We start from the raw sequence: 20,856 nt of genomic DNA, 5'->3' as shown, positions 1-20,856 counted from the left end.
TTCAATCTCCTGGACTCCTGGAGAGCGAAATACCCCTCCCTACGAGCCTACTCCTGTTACTCCTTGTCCCATCGCACCATGTCCCGTATAGATCTCATCCTCCTCTCTCCTTCCCTGCTTCCTAGACTGCTCGATGCCGGTTTTCACGCTCGTGGCCTTTCAGATCATAGCCCCTACTGGATAACCATCAGTCTCCAGGCGGATCGAGCGAGGCCCGCCTAGCGCTTGAACCCCTTCTGGCTTTCTCTCATCCCCGAAGAGAGGAATATGGCTGAGGCCTGGCAACAGTTTTTTGCTGATAATGCTGGATCGGCCTCCCCTCTGGTGGTTTGGGAGACTTTTAAACTGCATGCTAAGGCCACTCTCACCTCGACCATTAATTCCGTTAAGGCAGACTCGGCACGGGCATATGTACAGGCCACACAGGCCCTGGTGGCGGCGGAGGAAGCCTTTCTGGCTGACCCGTCGCCTCCTGGGGCGGACCAGCTCAAGCTTCTCACCAGAGTGGTGGAGCAGCTTGACTACGAAAAGGCCCGCAGGGCTCTCTTTTTCCAGAAACAGAAATTGTACGAGCATGGCGAGCGGGCGGGCAGACTTTTGGCCTACCTGGTGCATAGCAATGATCGTCCCCCGGTGGTGATCACCCTACACCCCGCTGGAGGTACCCCTGTTATGGACCCTAGCCGGGTGGCAGAGTGTTTTCAGGACTTTTTCCAGGATCTATACACCTCCACGGCACCGAGCGACGACTCCCCGATCCTCCCCTATCTCTCCCCCGACGTGCTACCACAGCTGTCTGATGAACAGGTGAAACAGTTGGAGGCCCCCCTAACTCAGGAGGAAATTGTGGAAGCTATAGCTAAGTTCCCCAGATCTAAGTCACCAGGACTGGATGGCCTACCGATCGAGTTCTATTCGACCTACTCGGAAGTCCTAGCACCCCATCTCTTAACGCTGTTTGCAGCTGCATTTGAAACCTCCTCTTTGCCCCCCTCTATGCGAGAGGCCCTGATAGTGCTTATCCCCAAGCCTGGCAAGGACCCCCACGTCCCGGCCTCCTACCGTCCCATCTCCCTTTTACAGGTTGATGTTAAGATCCTTGCCAAGGTCCTCTCGATCCGTCTCAATAAAGTAATCTTGTCCCTGATTCATCCGGATCAGTCGGGATTCATGCCTGGCAGGAATACCTCCTTTGACCTAAGACGCTTGTTCATGAACTTGCAGGCAAACCACGATAATGCTGGCACTAGAATAGTGGTGTCCCTGGACACAGCCAAGGCGTTCGACTCGGTCGAGTGGGGATTCCTGTGGCGATGCCTTGAGGGTTATGGCTTTGGACCGAAGTTCATTAAATGGGTCCGCGTTCTGTACCAGTCCCCGATGGCTAGGGTACTGGCCAATGGATGCACGTCCCCTCAGTTTCCCCTCACACGTGGGACTCGCCAGGGTTGCCCCCTCTCCCCCCTTCTTTACGCATTGGCGGCAGAGCCCCTGGCGATTGCCATTAGGAACCATCCTGGTATCCGGGGTCTCCGGGCTGGCCCTGTGGAGGAGAAAATAGGCATGTATGCTGAGGATACCCTGCTTTACCTGGCTGATGCGGATGAATCCCTACGCACTTCCCTCACCCTCATTGAGCATTTCGGTCGTTACTCCGGTCTCATGATCAACTGGGATAAATCCCAGATTTTGCCTATAGATGATATCTCCCCCTGCCCTGTGGACCCACGATTTCCGTTGCAGACGGTGGAGCGGATTAAATACCTGGGGATCCAGGTCACTAGCTCCCCCAAGGACTACCTACCGGACAATCTGCAGCCCCTTTTCGCACTCCTCAAATCTAAAACTCAGGCATGGGCACGACTCCCGCTGGGGGTAAGGGGGAGAGTCAACTTGGTCAAAATGGTTTTATTACCCAAACTGCTTTACGTTCTGTGGCATACCCCGATTTACATACCACTAAAATATTTTCTCCAATTTGACTCCATTCTCAAACCGTTCATTTGGGGCTCCAGCCGCCACAAGTTAGCATGGCGGAAGCTTAAGAACCCTACGGACTTAGGAGGCCTGGCGCTCCCTGATTTTAATATGTACTATTTAGCGTCCCAGTTGTCCCACTTCTTCCACCTACACAATTCCGATAGGGAGAGATTTCTGGCCCTATTGGCTCCGTCCTCGGCCCAGGTGTCCGCTGACCCCCTGTCCCTGATTCTTACTGGGGTGCGTGGGGCTGCCCCCCGGGGCGACAGGACATCTATGTTATTCCATTACAGGCGGATATGGGAAGTTGTGTCTGCTAAACTGGACCTTCCCTTGCTACATGACCATACACCGCTGTGGCACAACGCTCGTCTCCCCGAGCTTGCCTCTATCCCTGACGCACACGCCTGGGTCCAGCACGATGTGCATTATCTTGCCCAGATTCTGGCGGACGGTGGGCTCAAAACGTTCGATGCCCTGAAGCATCAATTTAGCCTCCCTAACCATATGTTTTTTAGGTTCCTGCAGGTTCGCCACGCCTTCTCCTCTCAATTCCCCCAGTCCATCCCGGACATAGCTCCAATCTCTATTATTGAAGTAGTCAGGGGGTCTGAATCTAAACAGCTCATATCGCATCTCTATAATGCGCTCCTCCTCCCCTCCTCCACGGTGTTAGCCTACGCTATTAAATCTAAGTGGGAGGGGGATCTGGGACCGGTGGAGGATGAGGAGTGGGAAGATGCTCTTGATAATTGCAAACTAGTGTCTCCGAAACTGTCGGATCGCCTGACCCAACTGTTTGTGATGCATAGGGCCTATTTGACACCAGTCCAGCTGGCCAAATACCATCGAGACACTTCAGCTACGTGCCCTCTGTGTGGACGGGAACCAGGCACATTCTACCACCTTCTCTGGAGCTGCCCGGAACTGCAGGGCTTCTGGAAACAGGTGGTAGAGTTTCTACATGACACCATGGGTTCACCCTTAACTCTGGCCCCAAAGCCCTGTTTACTCTGCATTTTTCCAGATGTTAGCATTAACAAATTTACGGCCCATTTCCTGCACGAAACCTTGTTCCAAGCCCGAAAGTGCATTGCACAAAAATGGATGAGAGCTGCCCCTCCGACCTTTCATGACTGGCTTAGAGCAGTTAACCACACCTTGCCCTACAAAAAGTTGATATATGCCCACCGTGGCTGCCCATCTAAATACAACAAGATTTGGGATAGGTGGGTTCAGGCCCCAGAGATGTGCATCTAGGCCTACCTGCTACCTTTTGGTATTGTTTTTTTTTCTGCGTAAGGGATCTGTTCTGGCCACTCCTCAGTGGGGATCAGTTGCACTGTCGTTGCCCACTTTAGGATTTCCTTTGGGCCCTGTTGAACCCAGCCCTGCTGGGTGTCTTTTTTGAATGTCACCACAGTGTGTTGCATGACAAGGCACTTTTCGACATGTCAGTTTGGTCATATGTCACTGTATGTTGCACTCTATGTAGTACAAAGCACAAAAATTCTCTGTAAATCTGTTTGTTTTGTTTTTTTTCAATAAAGACTTTTGTTGATTTAAAAAAAAAATTGATATGATGTATTTATTTTTATGATATAACTGAACAACAACACAGACTTGTCATGTGGAATAAGTAAGTACAATCCTATCTTTACCACCAAATTATTGAAATATTACAATTTAGGGTTCAAGATTAGGTTAGATTAGATTAGAACCTCCTTTGGTTCTATTAGAACCTAGTTCGTTCTAACTAAGGGATTGCGTGTTTGGTGTTATCTTTTTCTACTGATATGTGTGTGTGTTATCATGCCAAAATCGAAAGCACTCTCTAAGGTTTTGACAAAAAAAGTTGTGGATGCCTACACATCTGGACAGGGATTTTAAAAGATTGCCATATGATTTGAAATTAATAATTCCACTGTAAGGTTAAAAAAAAAATCTACAGGTGGTGTATATTTCCAACAACTGCTAATTTGTCCAGGACTGGCTGGACTAGAAAATTCAACCCAAGAGCTAACTATTTTAATGCTAAAAGAAGTCTCCTCAAAACTTTATTGGAGGAAGGGGACAGGTGTTCAAGTAACTCTTGCTATAGTTGGGTAAAAGTGCATGCATCTACAAGAAGAATGAGACTGCACCAATGTAATGAAAAGTGTGTTAGGAAAAAGCCATTGCTGTCCAAAAAGAAAATAAGAGCACAAAAAGTTTGCCATTGAGCTTATAAGCAAAGGCCATGTCTCTTGAAGCATAGTGCTGAAGACTGTTCGAAAAAGATAGAATTGTTGGACAACATAACAGTAGACCTCTTTGTCACAAACCAAAGACAGTATTTCAGGAGGAGAACCTCATAAGAACTGTAAAGCATGGTGGTGGGAATGTTATGTTTTGGGGTTGCTTTGCTGATTCAGAGCCCTGACAGCTCACATACATCTAGTCAACTATACACTCTGCATCATACCAAAGTGTGCTTGATGAGAATGTGAGTTCATCTTTCTAAAAACTGATGCTGAAATGAGCCTTTAGACATGATAATACATGAAGCACACTAGCAAATCCACCAAGTAATGGCTCAAAAATAGGCCAATTCAGGACTAGTAATAGTCCCGATTCGATTCTCATTAAAATTTTGTAGAAATTGTTGAAACAGACAGTTTATGCAAGAAAATCCACTAATATCTTGCAGCTCAAGAAATCTTGCATGGAGAAGTTGTCAAAAAAGCCACTGTGGTTTTTGTCAGACTGGTGGGCAGCTATACAAATTGCCTTTATAAAGTAATTTCTGCAACAGAGGGCAATACCAGCTTTTGATGCCAACAGTGTACTTACTTTTTTCACAGTACACCATTACATCCATTAATATTTTTGTTAAATAAATGACTAAAAAGGCATTTTTTTCTCTTGTGTTCTTATTGAAGAATATCGCCTTTATCTGTAGGCACTGGTTGAATGAAGATCCAATGTTGTCCTGTTCAGGTATGTTGAAAAAGTCAACAATTTCCATGGGGTGTATCTAATTGTTCATATGATTGCATTGGTTAGTTGAATGGTTGCATTAGAAATGGAATTAAATTAATATCCAATCTAGAAATACCTAATAATAGAAAATTATATCATCACGAATACTTTGCAATTCCACCATGTTTTGTGATCCTGTTCATTTAACTTTTGTTTCCTTTGGAGTTTGAATTTGGTGGGCAAGTACATATAATAAAAGTTCACTAAAAGTGAACTTGTTATTAGGTGGGCCATTTTTAATGCCTATTCACTAATTTTTTTTTTTAAACAGTTCCGACATGCAATTTATTTGCATATAAAAACCAAAAAAACTTACATACTAATACATACTTAGTCCTCCAATTGTTATTCCCAAAGAGCCAAAATTTGCAAATCCACATAAGGCATATGTTGCAATAGTTTCTGATCGAATCTATTAAAAATAACGGAACATTTGTCAAAAACATATAACATTGTATCAATAGCCTGCTAACAAAATAATACCAACATGTATGTTTCTAAGAGAAGATACATTTATTTTTACTTTATTATTCTATACATTCAAACTTGTGATTTAGATGTGATATTGTGGCTATACAGTATATGGAAAGATTTAGGCCTCTTTCACACAGGCATTCCGTGAGTCCGTATATCACCCCATCCATTTGCGTGTGATATACGGACATAATGCATGTCAATGGGATTGCGGATGTCAGCGGATGACCATCCGATGACATCCGATTTGCATCCTTTCAGTTCTGTTCCATTTTTGGAATGGAACAGAACCCTATTTTTCTTCTGTTAAAAAAAGGAAAGGACGCAAAATCGGATGTCAACGGTGTCATCCGCTGACATCCGCAATCCCATAGACATACATTATGTCTGTATATCATCCGCAAGCGGATGGGATGATATGCGGACATACGGTGTCTCCAATTGTCATCGGTGTCCGTAAAAAAAAAAATGCCGGAGCGGATCGCAATACTTTTCGCTCCGTGTGAAAGAGGCCTAAGTTTAAAATGCAAAAAAAAATATGATCTTTATTACTTAAAGTGGTATTAACATTTTGTTTTGTTTTTTTAAATAACATACATGTTATACTTACCTGCTCTGTTCAGTGGTTTTGCACAGAGCAGCTTAGATCCTCTTCTTTTTGGGTCCCCTGCTGGCCCTCCTGGCTCTTCTCCCTTAAACAGTGCCCCCAAAGAAAGCCACTTGCCCTGGGGGGCATTGCTAAGTGCTTGCTCTCGAGCCACTGCTCTATGCGTCTATAAGACACATAGCTAGGCCCCCAGCTCTCTCCAGCCAATGGGCATCCGCTGCTGTCTCAGCCAATGAAGAGGGAGAGTCCTGGGACTGCTGAGGCTATCATGAACATCGCTGGATCAGATGGAGCTCCGGTAAGAATTGGGGGGCTGTTGGGGGGAGGGGTCGCTGCACGCAGAAGGTTTTTTTTTTTTTTTTTTTCCAATATTTTATTTATTCATTCAAGAAAGAGAAAAACAAAAACAAAAAGAAACTGACATTTCACATCAAAGTAATTACATCAATACATAGTCATCAACAATCAGTCATGTCTCTCTCAGAGACAAAAACAGAAGATAGGCATATAAACGCTCAATAACAGTATATCTATATCAGCAGGATACTAAGATATTGTCCTTCATTATGCAATCTGACATACCAAATTTTCAAAAATAATAAAATAAGCTATACAATTCCTGCATTGATAATATTGTTCATTATGCCTTCCTTTTTCTCTCCTCTCTCTTTCTCCCTTTTTTTTTTTTTTTTTTTCTTCCCTCCCCCCCCCCATCCTCCCCTCCCCTTTATAATAGAAAGAGAAAAAAAAAAAAAAAAGGGCAAGAAAAGAAAGATAGAGAAAAAAAAAAAAAAAAAAAAAAAAAGGAGACACCCCGAACCCCATTTAATGGGGAAGGGGGTTATAGATATGCAAATTGTTATTCTCCCATGCACCCGCCTGTAGATTTCAAACTTGAGCCTTCCCCTGACTAAGCATGTTTCGTCCTCTCTCTGAGAGGATGAAGGAGTTCCAAGAGCCCCAAGTCTTCTCATACATTCCTTTTTTATGTAGTCTTGTGAATCGTAAATCTTCCATTTTGTTAGTATCTTCAATTTTACATATACAGTCCCTAATAGTAGGTGGTGACTGAGATCTCCATCTCAGTGGAATGCATGATTTGGCTGCATTTAATATATGATATACAACTGACGTTTTATATCCTCTCATAGGGGTATCCGAAACATGCAATAGAAACAGAGCTGGGTCCATTGGAATCTCAAAGTCCGTAAATTCCTGTGCCAGTTCTCGGACAGCCTCCCAAAATTCTCTTAGTTTGGGGCAAGTCCAAAAAATATGTAGGAGTGTTCCCGACTCTTCTCCACATCTCCAGCAGCTATCTGAGACATGTGAGTAGTATTTATGGAGAAGAGAAGGGACACGGTACCATCTTACCAAAATTTTATAATTGGTTTCTTGGGTTGTGGTACAGACAGGAATTTTCAGTGCAAGATTATACATAACCTGCTCCTGTTTCTGTGTAAATGTACGATTCAAATCCCTTTCCCACTTATCTAAACATGATAACCGTGCATTTTCTGAAGTCCTTAACAATAGGTCATAGACTCTAGATAGAGGGTGGGTTAAGACCTCACTACCTGAACAGTATTCCTCAAAGCACGAAAGATTTCTATCAAATGTTTCCGGAGGTGGTAAGGTACGTAAAAAATGGAACAACTGTACTGCATTCCAAAAGGGTAAACGGAATTGCCCCTGTTCATTAGTCAGTTGCATAAGGGTAGGCCACTTGTTTTCACATACAAAATGAGATACTTGATAAAGTCCTCTATTTCCCAATTCTCGTAATGGGCGATCCGTTATCCCTGGAGAGAAAGCAGGGTTTCCTATAACTGGGAGCAGCGGGGAATTTGCAGTAGTCAACTGTGTCTGTTTTATAATAGTGAATGCCACCCGTACTGTCGCCCCAATTGTGGGATGCTTCAAAGTTTCCCGGGAGAGATACCTATGACACCACGGTGCACCTCCTAGATTGCAATCACTCTGTTGTTGCTCAATTTGTATCCACAACTTAAGATGGGTATGTCGCCGCCAATCTATCCATCTGCTTAGATGGGCTGCCTGATAGTATTTTAAAACGTCGGGGAGTGCCAATCCCCCTAACTCCTTAGGCAGTATAAGTTGATTGCGAGCTATACGAGATTTCTTGTTGGACCATACAAATCTTATAAATAATGAATGGACTTTCCTAAAAAAGGCTGCTGGAACCACAATCGGTAATGCTTGAAACAAAAATAAAATTTTTGGGAGAATACACATCTTAAGAAGATTACATCTCCCGACCAGGAGTGTAAGCCCTTGTTCCATTTTCCTAGAAGTATCCGTATTTGTGACAATAATGGGAGAAAATTAATTGCATACGTCGTATCTAATACCGCGGGTATATATGTACCCAGATATTTGAGGGATTTGTCAGACCATTGAAATGGAAGTACCTGTCGTAAATGCCTCGAAATCTTAATTGACAGCTGGATACCCATGGCCTCCGATTTAGTAAAATTAATTTTCAAATTGGAAAGCTTCTCATAAATTTCAAATTCTCGCATGAGATTCGGAGCTGAAATCAAGGGATTAGTCAAGGAAAAAAGCAGGTCATCTGCATATGCCGATACTTTGTACTCATCATCCTGTAGGCGTATCCCTGAAATATCTGGGTTTGACCGTACATGACACAAGAAGGGCTCTAATGATAAAACAAATAGTAAGGGTGACAGTGGACATCCCTGTCTCGTCCCATTCCTTATCTGAAATGTGTCCGACAGCATACCGTTAGCTTTTACTTGTGCAGTAGGGTATGAGTATATCTGAGATATCCATGATAACATTTGATCTCCCAGCCCAATTTGTCTCAATACTGTAAACATAAAGCTCCAATTGATACGATCAAATGCTTTCTCAGCATCTGTGCTGAGAAATATACTAGGTATAGCTGTTTTGGAGACAGTATGTATTAGGTTTAAGACTTTCGTCGTGTTATCTCTAGCTTCTCTTGTTGATATAAAACCTACTTGGTCCAGATGTATCAAGTGTTTCAAAAGAGGTGCCAATCGTAGAGCTAGTATCTTAGTTAGCACCTTCAAATCTGTATTAAGAAGTGAGATTGGCCTATAACTGCCACAGATCCCTGGATCTTTACCTTCCTTGGGGACGAGGGAGATATAAGCTTTCATGGTATCCCTATGTAATGAGGCTGTATGCCCCAATTTGTTAAAGAGATTGAGCATTTGCTCACCTAATAATGGAAAAAAAGTACGATAATATTGTAGCGAAAAACCATCAGGACCTGGGGCTTTACCATGTTTAAAGGAGTTGATTGCTATAGTTAACTCCTCAAATGATATAGGGGCATCTATATTTCCACGTGCTTCTGCTGGTATATGCGGGATACGTGATAAACGGACATACTCTTCCATTTGAGATAAAGATGTTTGTTGCTCTGGCAAATTATATAATGATGAAAAAAAAGTATTAAATTCTCGTGCAATATCCCTAGGGAGTGTAACTTTCTGTCCAGTTGTTGATAAGATAGTAGGAATGTATGTTGCTTGCTGTTGCTCTTTTACTGTTTTCGCTAGTATCTTCCCACATTTATTCCCAGCAATATAGGAAAAATGCCGGCACTTTTGTAGATCAGCCTTTGCTTTATAATATAATAGATCTGTAACCTGTTTACGTGCTAAGAATAATTCCTGCTCCACACTTAACTCTCTTCCCTGCTTATGAGTTTGCTCTAATTCCTGTATCTTAGTAAGGAGCAAGTTAAGGGTCTCACATCGGATTTTCTTAAGATATGCCCCATGTTTTATCAGTATACCTCTAATAACTGCCTTGTGTGTTTCCCACACTACTCCCAAATCACATTCTGGTATTATATTTGTATCAAAGAAGGCCTTCAACTCTTTATTTATTTCTTCCACTACCGATGGAGTCTGTAATAAGCTTTCATTTAGTCGCCAAAACCGTGTGCCAGAATGAATAGTATTGGACAAGATATAAGTTAATGTGATGGCTGCATGATCTGAGTATGTAATTGATGTAATACCAGTGGATTCAACCGAGTGTAATTGGCGATGCGGAATCAGAAAAAAATAAATTCGCGAATAGGTACCGTGTGGTATTGAATAAAAAGTATAATCTCTTTCCTTGGGGTGTTGCAATCGCCACACATCTATTAATTGAGAGTCATGTAATGCTTGAATAACCCGTTTACGAAGACTATGAGGTACTGATGAGCACCCTGCTGATGTATCTACTACAGGGGCCAGAGGGATATTAAAGTCACCCCCTACAATCAACAGTCCTTCTGTGAAAGATTCTAATTTGGTTAGGATTCGTTTGATAAAACTATCCTGATTCTCATTTGGACAATACATTGTGGCTATAGTGACTGTGACATCCCCTACTTTTCCCTTTACAAACAGGAACCTACCATGTACATCCTGCAAAGTTTGCTGATGGGTCCATGGGACTCTAGCAGAAACCAATATTGACACCCCTTTAGATTTTGCAGTTATATTAGTAGAATGATATGTTACAGGGTAAAATCGGTTCTTAAGTCCCGGAGGCCTGCCCTCTCTAAAATGAGTCTCCTGTATAAGAGCAATATCCACGTTTTGCCGTTTAATATCATTCAACAGTACCCTACGCTTTTCAGGGATATTAAGTCCTTTGGCGTTAAGGGAGAATATCTTCAGTGTCTCCATATGAGATCAAGAGGGAAAAAAGAGAAAAAAAAAAATAGAGTACTTATCAGAGAAAATATAAGAACAAAATGAAAAAAGAAAGCAAGAAAAAAAAAAAGGGGAGGGGATTCAATCTAAATAGCAGATAATCTGCAAGAAAAAAACGCACTGGGCAAGCCACAGACAAAAAAAACGTACTGGGCAAGCCACAGCAGTGCGCAACCTATTTGAGGGAGTACGCAGGAGAGGGACGGATACGAGTCCGTCTCCCTACTTTCCACTCCGACCCACTTTTTACATATAAATAATTTCATACACAGCATATGACCCTTTACTTTCAAACCGACCTTAGGCCAAACGAGACAAAACAAAACAAAACAAAAAAAAAAAAAAGAAAAAAGGAGAAATAGAACACTATGTAAAATTATCAATTCCCCAGTGTTGCTTGGTCCTCTAGGTAATCTCCCCCATCCATAGCATTTCCCTTACCTTCCTGTTTATTTCCCCTTCACTTTAATGCTATCTATTCCTTCCTTTCCCAATCTCTCTGTTCTAACTTATATCACCTCCCTCTCCTTAACCCTCCTTCTCCACCTGCCCCCCAATTCCCCTCACTCCACCAAAAAAAAAAAAAAAAAAAAGGGGGGGAAAGAAGTTTCTCTCTCTCCCCCCGTGACATGACTTAATCTCCATATCTAACCGGGGAAATAAAAATAAATAAATGAATAAAGTAGAATAAAAACAATAGCCAATGGGATGTACTCAACCACCATGATCAACCTTACTTTTCCCATCCCCCTTGTATCACTTTTAGCCTCATACTATTATTCTCTCTTTTCACTTTCGCTGAGACAAATAAGCCTATAAAATATATAAACACGGAGGGCTTAAAAAAGAAAAGTATAGGATCATTTTGTCATTTAGTCCCGGTTGACACCTGTGCGATGCGGGAGCGCTGCAAATATGCAGCTTGTTCCCGCATCGCATCCACACCTCTGGCAGCTCAAACTGCCCCATGCGATGCGTACGGGGCGTCAATTGAGGGTTATCGACACCCCCAGTTGCGATCGCATACCGCAGTGTGATCCGCAAGTTCGCACAGAACCGGATCGCACTAGTGTGGACCACTATGCGACCCGATCCTACTGCGACTCAAAAAAAAAAAAAAAAAAAAAAGGGCCTCATGTATGTGTTTGCTGCAGATGCGGCGTTAGTTCAGCCACACAAAGTGTATGGCCGAGCCCACACCGTAAATGCGATCGCATGCCATCAGAGGCAGTGCGCCCCGGACCACATGCGATCCTCACAAACCGCACCAGCACGAACCAGCGACCAATCCTTATTTTCTAAGCATCCTCTTAATTACTTCCTATCTGAGTGTCTACAATCATATCTCAACGACATCCCATCAAGCTCATATGACATCCATTTATAGTCCACTTATAATCTTTATTAATTTCATACTAGCTACCAATTGGCAACATCTGCTACTTAATGGGGGGGAAGAGAGAGAGGAAAAAAAAGAAAGGAGGAGGGATACTTTAAGAGGAAAGGGTGGTGGAGAGTGAAAGAGGGGGGGAGGAAGGGAACAAGGGAGGGAGAGAGAAGAGGGAAAAAAAAAAAAGGGGGGGGGGAGAAGGGGGGGGTTCAGGTGACCAGGAGAGCAAATAATAATTTGTTATTGGGACAATAATAGAACAGTCAGCAGTCCCGTTTTTTACCTTCATGCATAGACTGCTATTAAGTATAGTAGTATTAAACATAAGTTACATTTATAAATATGGCAACACGCTCTTATTACATTAATTCAAAATTATATAAAGATCCCACATACCGACATATACTGCTTCACTCCATCAATGAATAGCGGCCCATTGTTCTTCCTCTTGGTAATTAGTCCAGCAAGGTATTCATATGCAACAAATTCATTAAAAAATGTCTTGTATCCTATAAGTTTGCCAACTATGAAGCTGTCCTCCCAATCCACACCCATCATGAAGGAGAATGGCATGAAGATATAGGAGCATATTACCTGATCAATGACAAGAACAATATAAAATGTTATAAAAATAACAAGGTTAGTTTTATTGAAAGTACAAGGTTAGAACATGGAAATGCTGAAACGATTAAGCCAACAGTGAAAAACACAAATAAATATGAGTAAACCTTGCTGTAGAGTTTAGCACATTGTTTGCTATACATTACCAGAAATTACTTGGGTATGCTAGGACCAAAAACATGTTAGCTTTTCAAGTTCCTTCTGATAGGGCTATTAAAATACCTACCTTTAGAATGTACTGTAATAGCATGTCTCCAGTTGATAAATGACTTAGAACACATTAACAAATTTAAAAATAGGCTTTTACAAAGTAGTTGACATTTTTACAAGCCCCTCAGTCTGGTTTACATGCTATGGCACTGTATCTTCTCACTTGCATATGTCTGAGCTCTGCAGTGGGAACACAGGGACATGGGTTCATGCAAGCTTTAAATATTGTCCAACTTGACTCAATTTTTGTTTCCCTGTTTCCCAGCTTTATAATATGGTAGTGAGCTGTAAGACCTAAATTACATTTAAAGACCTATTACAGGTCAGTCACAGCCTTCACTGGAACAGGTACACTATTGCATTTAATGAAATTATTATAGTACTTTTTGTTTTACTATGCTAGCCCATCTTTTTTTAAAGCAGTTGTCTTTTGAAGAAATGTTTGCAGTTCAAACCATTATCATAAATTATGTTTTTTGTTGGAGATTCTACAGCTACTTTTGAGCAGGGATGAGAAAATGTGTCTGGGATTCATGGGGTGTTCAATAGACCTATTGTAAAGTCTAAAAACTGCAAACCTAAATCCCTCCATTGAAGTCAATGAGGAGAATACTAACAATATTAGCAATGAATTCTGGCTGCTTGCAAGGCTAATAGGCAAGGGATTGTCAAACAAAAGGCAAGGGGAGCTGGACATTGGCACTGGAAACATGTAAAAAAATAAAATGATAAAAAATATTGTACAGTGGGAAGAAGGTCCTAAATTTTACACGACTTTAAGGAAAAACAAATAAACTACATGTTTGGTAGATGCCTTTAACCACCAAAGTACTAGCCTGTAATACCCCTTCATTACCAGGCCATTTTTCAGTTTTCATCGCTGTGAAACAGAGAGACTGACAATTACTCTGTTATGCAAAACTGTACCTAGAAAGATGTTATATACTTTTTTGAGACAGATCAAGCTTTCTTTTGGGGGTATTTATTAATTTTATTAATCGCTGTTTTTTTTATTTTTACTATAGAAGACCACTAATTAAAAAAAAAAAAAAACTGTCCTCCTTACTTTCTATTAAAATAAAAATGCCAGAATAGTACAAAAAGCCCTGGAATGACTCAAAATGAATTTTTGTTAAGTAGAGACCCCAAGGTGCTCTCATTTTTTGCCATTTGCACATTTTTTGAAAATGAAGAAACATGACGGTACTAAGGGGTTTACCGGAAGCTTGAAAGTGGTGCACTAGATACATTGATGTACAGGTCATATACAGAAAAGGGGAAGTGAAGGGGTTAATGTACTGGTCACATACATTTGCAGGATGGAGATGAAGGGTTTAATTTTCAGATATGCAGGATAAGGGATGTGAAATGGGTTAATATAGAGGTCACATGAAGCTAGTATGTGTAGGAGAGGAGGGTGGCACAAAAGGATTAAAATTTTCCCAGTGTCACTGAAACAGAATGAATGAATGTGCAGCTGCAGATCCATTCATTTTGTTCCTATTCACAATTACTCAATCTCTCTCCTTCCCCTGTTGTAAGGGGAAGGGGAGGGATCAGCATTATAAAAAGTACCATGTGATTGCTGTCATGATTACCATGATCACATGGTACCAAGTACCTTGGATCGGCTTGATAAAGTGTCTCTGTGTACCAAGCTATCTAATGACAGCTCAGTACACAATGATTACCTGGTGGATCAGCTGCCCAACAGCTATTTATTCAACGCCATTCATAAATGCCATTGATTCCCTATTGATAGACGTACCCTAGTGCAAAAGTGGGTAAGATGTATGTGATGTTATTGAATAGTGCTATAATAATATATATATATATAATATATAATATTTTTAATTTTACATTATTGCTTGGCCTAAATACAGCAGCAGCACCCCAGTCTGATAAAATATGAATTATAAAAATGCTTTTTTTGGTAGTTGCAACACCTAATTTTTGTATTCAGTAGTAATAGGCCTGAATTGACTGGTGGAAGCAGCCATAATGAGATCTAAAAGCTATTATAAAATGTACTAAAATAAAAAAAATACGTTCTTAACATCATTCCAAATAGTTATTGAAAAAAATGTTTTGTAGTATATTTTGTGGGTTTTTTCTTTTGCAGTACCCCATTTGTATTGTCTTTAATAAAATGTTAAAACAAATTGCACAAAACACTGTAAAACCACATCCCCACATTCCAGAGATGATTTATTCTGAAATTCAGAGTATATTATTTCAGAGACAATAGCCAGAAATATTGTAAGTCACTGCACAGTATATAAGCAGCTTTACTTCCCTGCAATTTAAAATGGAGAGACAAGGCAGGATTTATCATGCATTCAAAATTAGAGCGTACAATTTCAGAAACAATAGCCACCAATTTTGTACATTCCCTGGAGAGTATGTAAAGCTTGATTAGGTCACAATGTAAGAGGAGATGTGAAGGAGTATTTATCTTGAAATAAAAATTAGAGTGTATTATTCCAAAAAGACAATGGCTACAATTTGTTTGGGTGGCAGAACACTGAAATAGGTCACAAACTAGGAGACACAATGCATGACTTACCCTACAGAAAGCATTTCACATTTTGCAGTTGAAGCCCAGCTGCAGAAAGGAAAAAAAAAAAAGGTAGCCAACTAATGATGGTCTCTCAGGGTCCAAATGCTATGATCCTTGCTAAGGCATTTCAGCATGAATGAGCCCATTTTCTACAATTTGACTGCAGCTGAAGACCCTAAGTCCTTGGCGTCACTGAGGAAACACTGTTCCCTCAGTGATCTCACCCTGCCCATTTTAACTCCCAAGGTTTGGAATGGATGAAACATACCCCTGGAAGTCTGCCCATTTCCTCCTCCTTCTCAGTGCATGCACCTAGCTTTAAAAACAAGGTAAGCCCTCTTCTTCCTTCTGCTGCTCAGCCTCTAATTCCCAGTCTTACAACACACAGTATGTGCTCAATCAGGAGCCACTGACGAGATGAAAAGAACCTCAGATTCCTAAAACCTGTCCCTGTGAGATATTTGCAGAAGTAATCATTTATGACCTGCTTTTGCAGGTGCAGCCTCTGCAGGATAGCTATCGCTGAGGTCCAGTGCATGGGTGTAAAGCATGCCAAGCAGTTGCTAGCCAGCTTGTGTTGCCGCTGCATTTTGACTATATGCTCTCTTACTGGGTATGACAAATGGACACACACTCTTCTGTTCTGCCACAGCTTTGGAAGCCAGGGTACCTATCTAGAAAAAGTAACACCACCAGGTTCAGGGTCTGTTCCAGGAAAATCACATGTGAACTTCCCTTGCTGAAGGGCAGACAGCTGGCTAGTGCCATTGTCACACATGGCCTTGCTTGGCACAAAATGGCGCACGGTCATGCACCTGTCAGCCTGCTCTTGAATAGCTGCCAGAATCTCTAGCCCATTGTGGCTCCTGTCCTCCATTTATACCAGCTGCAAAACAGCATAGCAGCATTTTGGGGGAGTGATAATTTAGAGTCCCCAGATGAGGCCATTGAGGAGGAGGGGGTAGAGGGGACTTCATAATTCCCATAACCAAGATGCAGGACATGAGGCAGCACCGCCAACTCCATTGGTGTGCCCTATCCTGTGTCCTTCCCAGAAAATGTATCCAGGGGGGCGGTAAAAAGATGTAATGTCCCCGCCCATACTTGGTGGACCATGTGTGTGTAGCCATGTGGACCCTGCTGCTGACAACATAATCCAGCAACATGTAGATATTAGATTGCACGTGCTGGTGCAGGAATGGCCTACTGGATGACTGGGTGGCTGGGTATCCGCCACTGTGGTGCTGCAGCAGAGAATGTTAAAACATGAAGCAGGCTAATGATGCACTAGATACATTAAACTTACAGGTCTTTCAAAAAGGTATCAGGAGGCGAATGGGTATATATACAGGCAAAATACAATGGGAGGATGGAAATTAAGGAGTTAATGTACAGATATGCAGGACAGAAAAGGTGAGGGGTTATTATACAGGTCAGACCAGGGACAGGATGGGGCTGACATACTGTAGAGGAGGGTGATACTGTGGAAGGGTGTGCAACAATGATCCCGGAACTGGTTGCCTTTTTTTTTTTTTTTTTAGTGTGCTGGCTGTCATCAGGAACTTTCTTTTCATCTCAAACAACGATTGCTATGTGAGATGAAAGTGAAAGCTGCTGCTAACCGTAGTCAGTGTAAACAACGTGTGATTGCATTGATTGGTCACAATTAAGCTACAACTCTCATTGGGTTTGTATGTTCACTTAGTAAGCTGCACTGTCCAATGGGCAGTGTGCTCAGATTAGGCTGCTCCTGTGTTCATCAGATGGTTCACATAAGCACCTAAAAGGAAAGGCCATCTTAACTGCACTTTAGAGCTGTAAAACAGAAGGCAAACAGCAAGTGGTTAACCAAGCTAACATTAAGAAGCCAGGAATGAGGGTGGTTGAAGAACAATTATTTAAATCCATTTCAGCAGCTGGGAAGTGACACTTGCTTGACCAAGGATTCTGCTGGAGATAGCGGGATGGTGACCCGTAAGAGACTTATGACAAAATGTAATCACATTCTTGGCTGTACTCAACGTGGCCCCATGTTGTCCCTATTTCCTGCCTTATGTACCGTAAGCTAAGCTTATTAAACCCCTTTGTCATAACTTTAGGATGCAGATGTTGCAGAAGATGCTGACGGAGAATCTTGTGGAGTGAACAGAGATGACAAAAAGGGTGGAACAAAGAGGAAGAAGAGCCCAGGCCAGGGGTGTTGCTAGGTAGATTTTATCCCATAATGCCCCCTTCTGACATCAGAAGGGGGCGTGAAGATCAGCGCCAGGGAGCTTTGCCCGGCGCTATATTAAAGGTGAATTTAAATAAATTCACCTTCATAAATTAGAGCATTTTAATGGGGCGACACTTCTGGACCCCATTACATTACACAGCCCCCACCCCCACACCTCTGGACCCCTTTACATTACACAGCGCCCTTCCACACCTCTGGAACCCTTTTGCATTATATAGCCCCCCCCCACACCTCTGGACTACTTTACATTACACAGCCCACCCCACACCTCTGGACCCCTTTACATTACACAGCCCCCCACACCTCTGCACCCCTTTTGCATTACACAGCCCCCAATACCTCTGGAACCCTTTACATTACACAGCCCTCCCCCCAAACACACACCTCTGGACCTCTTTTGCATTAAACAGCCCCCCCCTCCCTCACACACCTCTGGACTTCTTTTGCATTACACAGCCCCCCACACACACCAGATACCCCATCTCCACCCCAGATACCCCCTGCACTGCCACCTCTCTACCCCAGATACCCCCCTGCACTGTCACCTCTCTGCCTCAGATACCCCCTGCACTGTCACTACTCCACCCCAGATACCCCCTGCACTGCCACCTCTCTACCCCAGATATCCCCTGCACTGTCACTACTTCACCCAAAATACCCCCTGCACTGTCACTACTCCACCCCAGATACCCCCTGCACTGTCACTACTCCACCCCAGATACCCCCTGCACTGCCACCTCTTTACTGGTCTGGGCCTTTTGTTGTTGACCTGTATCATTGATGTGCTTTTCCCACAGAGATTTGTGGTGAAGAATCATGTATTTGGTACCCATTTGACTAGTACATTTGCTACGCTTGGCACACTGCAGGCAGGGGCTACAAACCACCATGGTGCAGTTTGCAGCATATATGTTGGAAAAGGCCCAGACTGTTGAACTATGTATGTGAAGTGCACTTGTGGGGCAGTGACACCTGGTGCAATATCGTGTGACATAAAAAATTGCAACACGCACCATTTTATTCTATAGGGTCTCTGCTAAAAAATATATGTTTGGGGGTTCTAAGTAATTTTATAGCAAAAAAAAAAGTAGATTTTTACATGTAGGACAAAGTGTCAGAATAGGCTTGGGAAGGAGGTGGTTAAAGACATGGATGGGTGGGCCAATTCAATATTGAACCCTATGGATTAAGACTGGGATGCCATTAAAGTTCATGTGTGTGTATAGGCAGGTCCCTGATGTTAACCCCTTCCCTGCCAGTGCCATTAGTACAGTTACAGTGCATATTTGTTTAGCACTGATCACTCTATCGTTGGCACTGGTCCCCAAAAAAGTGCAAAAAGTGTCACTTAGGGCCAGTTCACATTAGTGCGATCACAGAGATTGCATGTAATTCGGAGCGCACTGCTCCTAAATTACATGCGATCTCTGTGTGGTGCAAATTTCAGCCATACAGTTTGTATGGCTGAATTCGCACCGCAATCGCACAAAGCACGCACATGACCATTTTTTTTTAACCGCAGCAGAATCGGATCGCATGGTGGTTCACACTAGTGCGATCTGATTGTGTGCGAACTTGCAGATCGCTCTGCGATATGCGATCTTACCTGGGGGTGTCGTTAACTTTTAATTGACACCCCCTGCGTATCACATATGGCAGTGTGAACTGCCAGGGGTGCGGATGCGATGCGGGAACACACTGCATATTCACAGCGTTCCCGCATCGCAGAAGTGTGAACCGGGATGAAGTGTCCGTTTTGGCCGCCACAATGTCACAGTCCCGCTATAAGTCACTGATCGCCACTATTACTATTACTTAAAAAATAAAAATTCCATAAAAATTTCCCATAGTTTGAAGACGCTATAACTTTTGTAAAAACCAATCAATATATGCTTATTGTAATTTTTTTTCACCAAAAATATGTAGCAGAATTGAAGAAGAAATTAGATTTATAGGTAATAAGTAAAAAAATATTGTTTTTTTTTTCTCAAATTTGTCAGTCTTTTTTTGTTTATAGTGGGGATCAAATACCACCAAAAGAAAGCTCTATTTGTGGGGAAAAAAGGAAATCAATTTTATGTACAGCGTTGCACGACATCGCAATTGTCAGTTAAAGTAAAATGCAGTGCCGCATAGCAAAAATATGGCCTGGTCATGAAGAGGGGGTAAACCTTCCAGGGCTGAAGTGGTTAAACAAGCCAAAAAAAAAGAGCATTTTTCAAAAACATTTGTGTCAGCTCATTTTATATTAATAATACACATCTAATAATAACTATACACACGAGGGAGATTTGTCTAGGAAATAATAAGCTAGTGGATCCCAGGAACAGAAGTGTTAAAATGAAGTATATTACCTGACATCTTTCAAATACATTTTTAGTTTAAAAAATAAAAATTCACTAAAAATGCAATAAACATTTGTGACAGCTTGTTTGCTAATAATAACAAAATACATGAAGGATATTTGTCTATGAAATAATAGGCCAGAGGGGCCTTAGAAAAAAAGTGTTACAATTATATACATTAAACCAACACCTGCAAAATGAATTTATACCTAAACACGTCAAAATACAGTTTCCTTTTGTTAAATAAACTCACTTTGATTGTATAACTGTACTTTACATCTCTTCATATAGTAACAATGCTTACCTCAAAACTCAACTGTGGATAATCAAACATATTTCCCAGCCAGGAGAGAGCAGCATTGAAAAAGGCTAGAAGTGAGAGGAAAGCCATCAAATTCACTGCTATATTTGCTACCAAAGGGATTGATGCAGAAGCTCCTTGACTTGCAGCTTCAAGAATGTTTCTTGCATCCCTAAGGTAAAGAAGCCAATATCAGTACTTACATTCAATGTGTGTCTATTATTTATCACAATGTAAAATACATATAATAAAAAGCAGATTCTCCTGGTGATAAATTCTGACGCATAATGCAAAGAGGTTTACAGGGCTGGATGAGATGGGTGTGCAGCAAAATAAGGCTTAAATGTTGACAGGATGAAAAGTGGTTGGGTGGGGGGTTAGTAT

General features: G+C 42.0%; 1 protein-coding gene across 1 annotated transcript in view; it reads right to left on the bottom strand.

The window, feature by feature from the left end:
• The window catches only part of SLC28A3 (solute carrier family 28 member 3), a 114,110-nt gene that overhangs the window by 20,749 nt on the left and 72,505 nt on the right, over nt 1–20,856 (bottom strand). The window contains exons 13-15 of the mRNA XM_082265603.1: nt 20,476–20,644; nt 12,596–12,793; nt 5,332–5,413 (exon numbers count right to left, since the gene is read on the bottom strand). Coding sequence (XP_082121729.1) covers nt 5,332–5,413; nt 12,596–12,793; nt 20,476–20,644 — 449 coding nt within the window. The remainder of the gene's footprint in view (nt 1–5,331; nt 5,414–12,595; nt 12,794–20,475; nt 20,645–20,856) is intronic.

The sequence above is a fragment of the Pelophylax lessonae genome (genome assembly GCF_965119305.1).
Source record: "Pelophylax lessonae genome assembly, chromosome: 1".
NCBI lineage: Eukaryota > Metazoa > Chordata > Amphibia > Anura > Ranidae > Pelophylax > Pelophylax lessonae.
The sequence above is the reverse complement of the archived record's forward strand: the minus strand, read 5'-3'. Positions and strand labels throughout refer to the sequence as shown.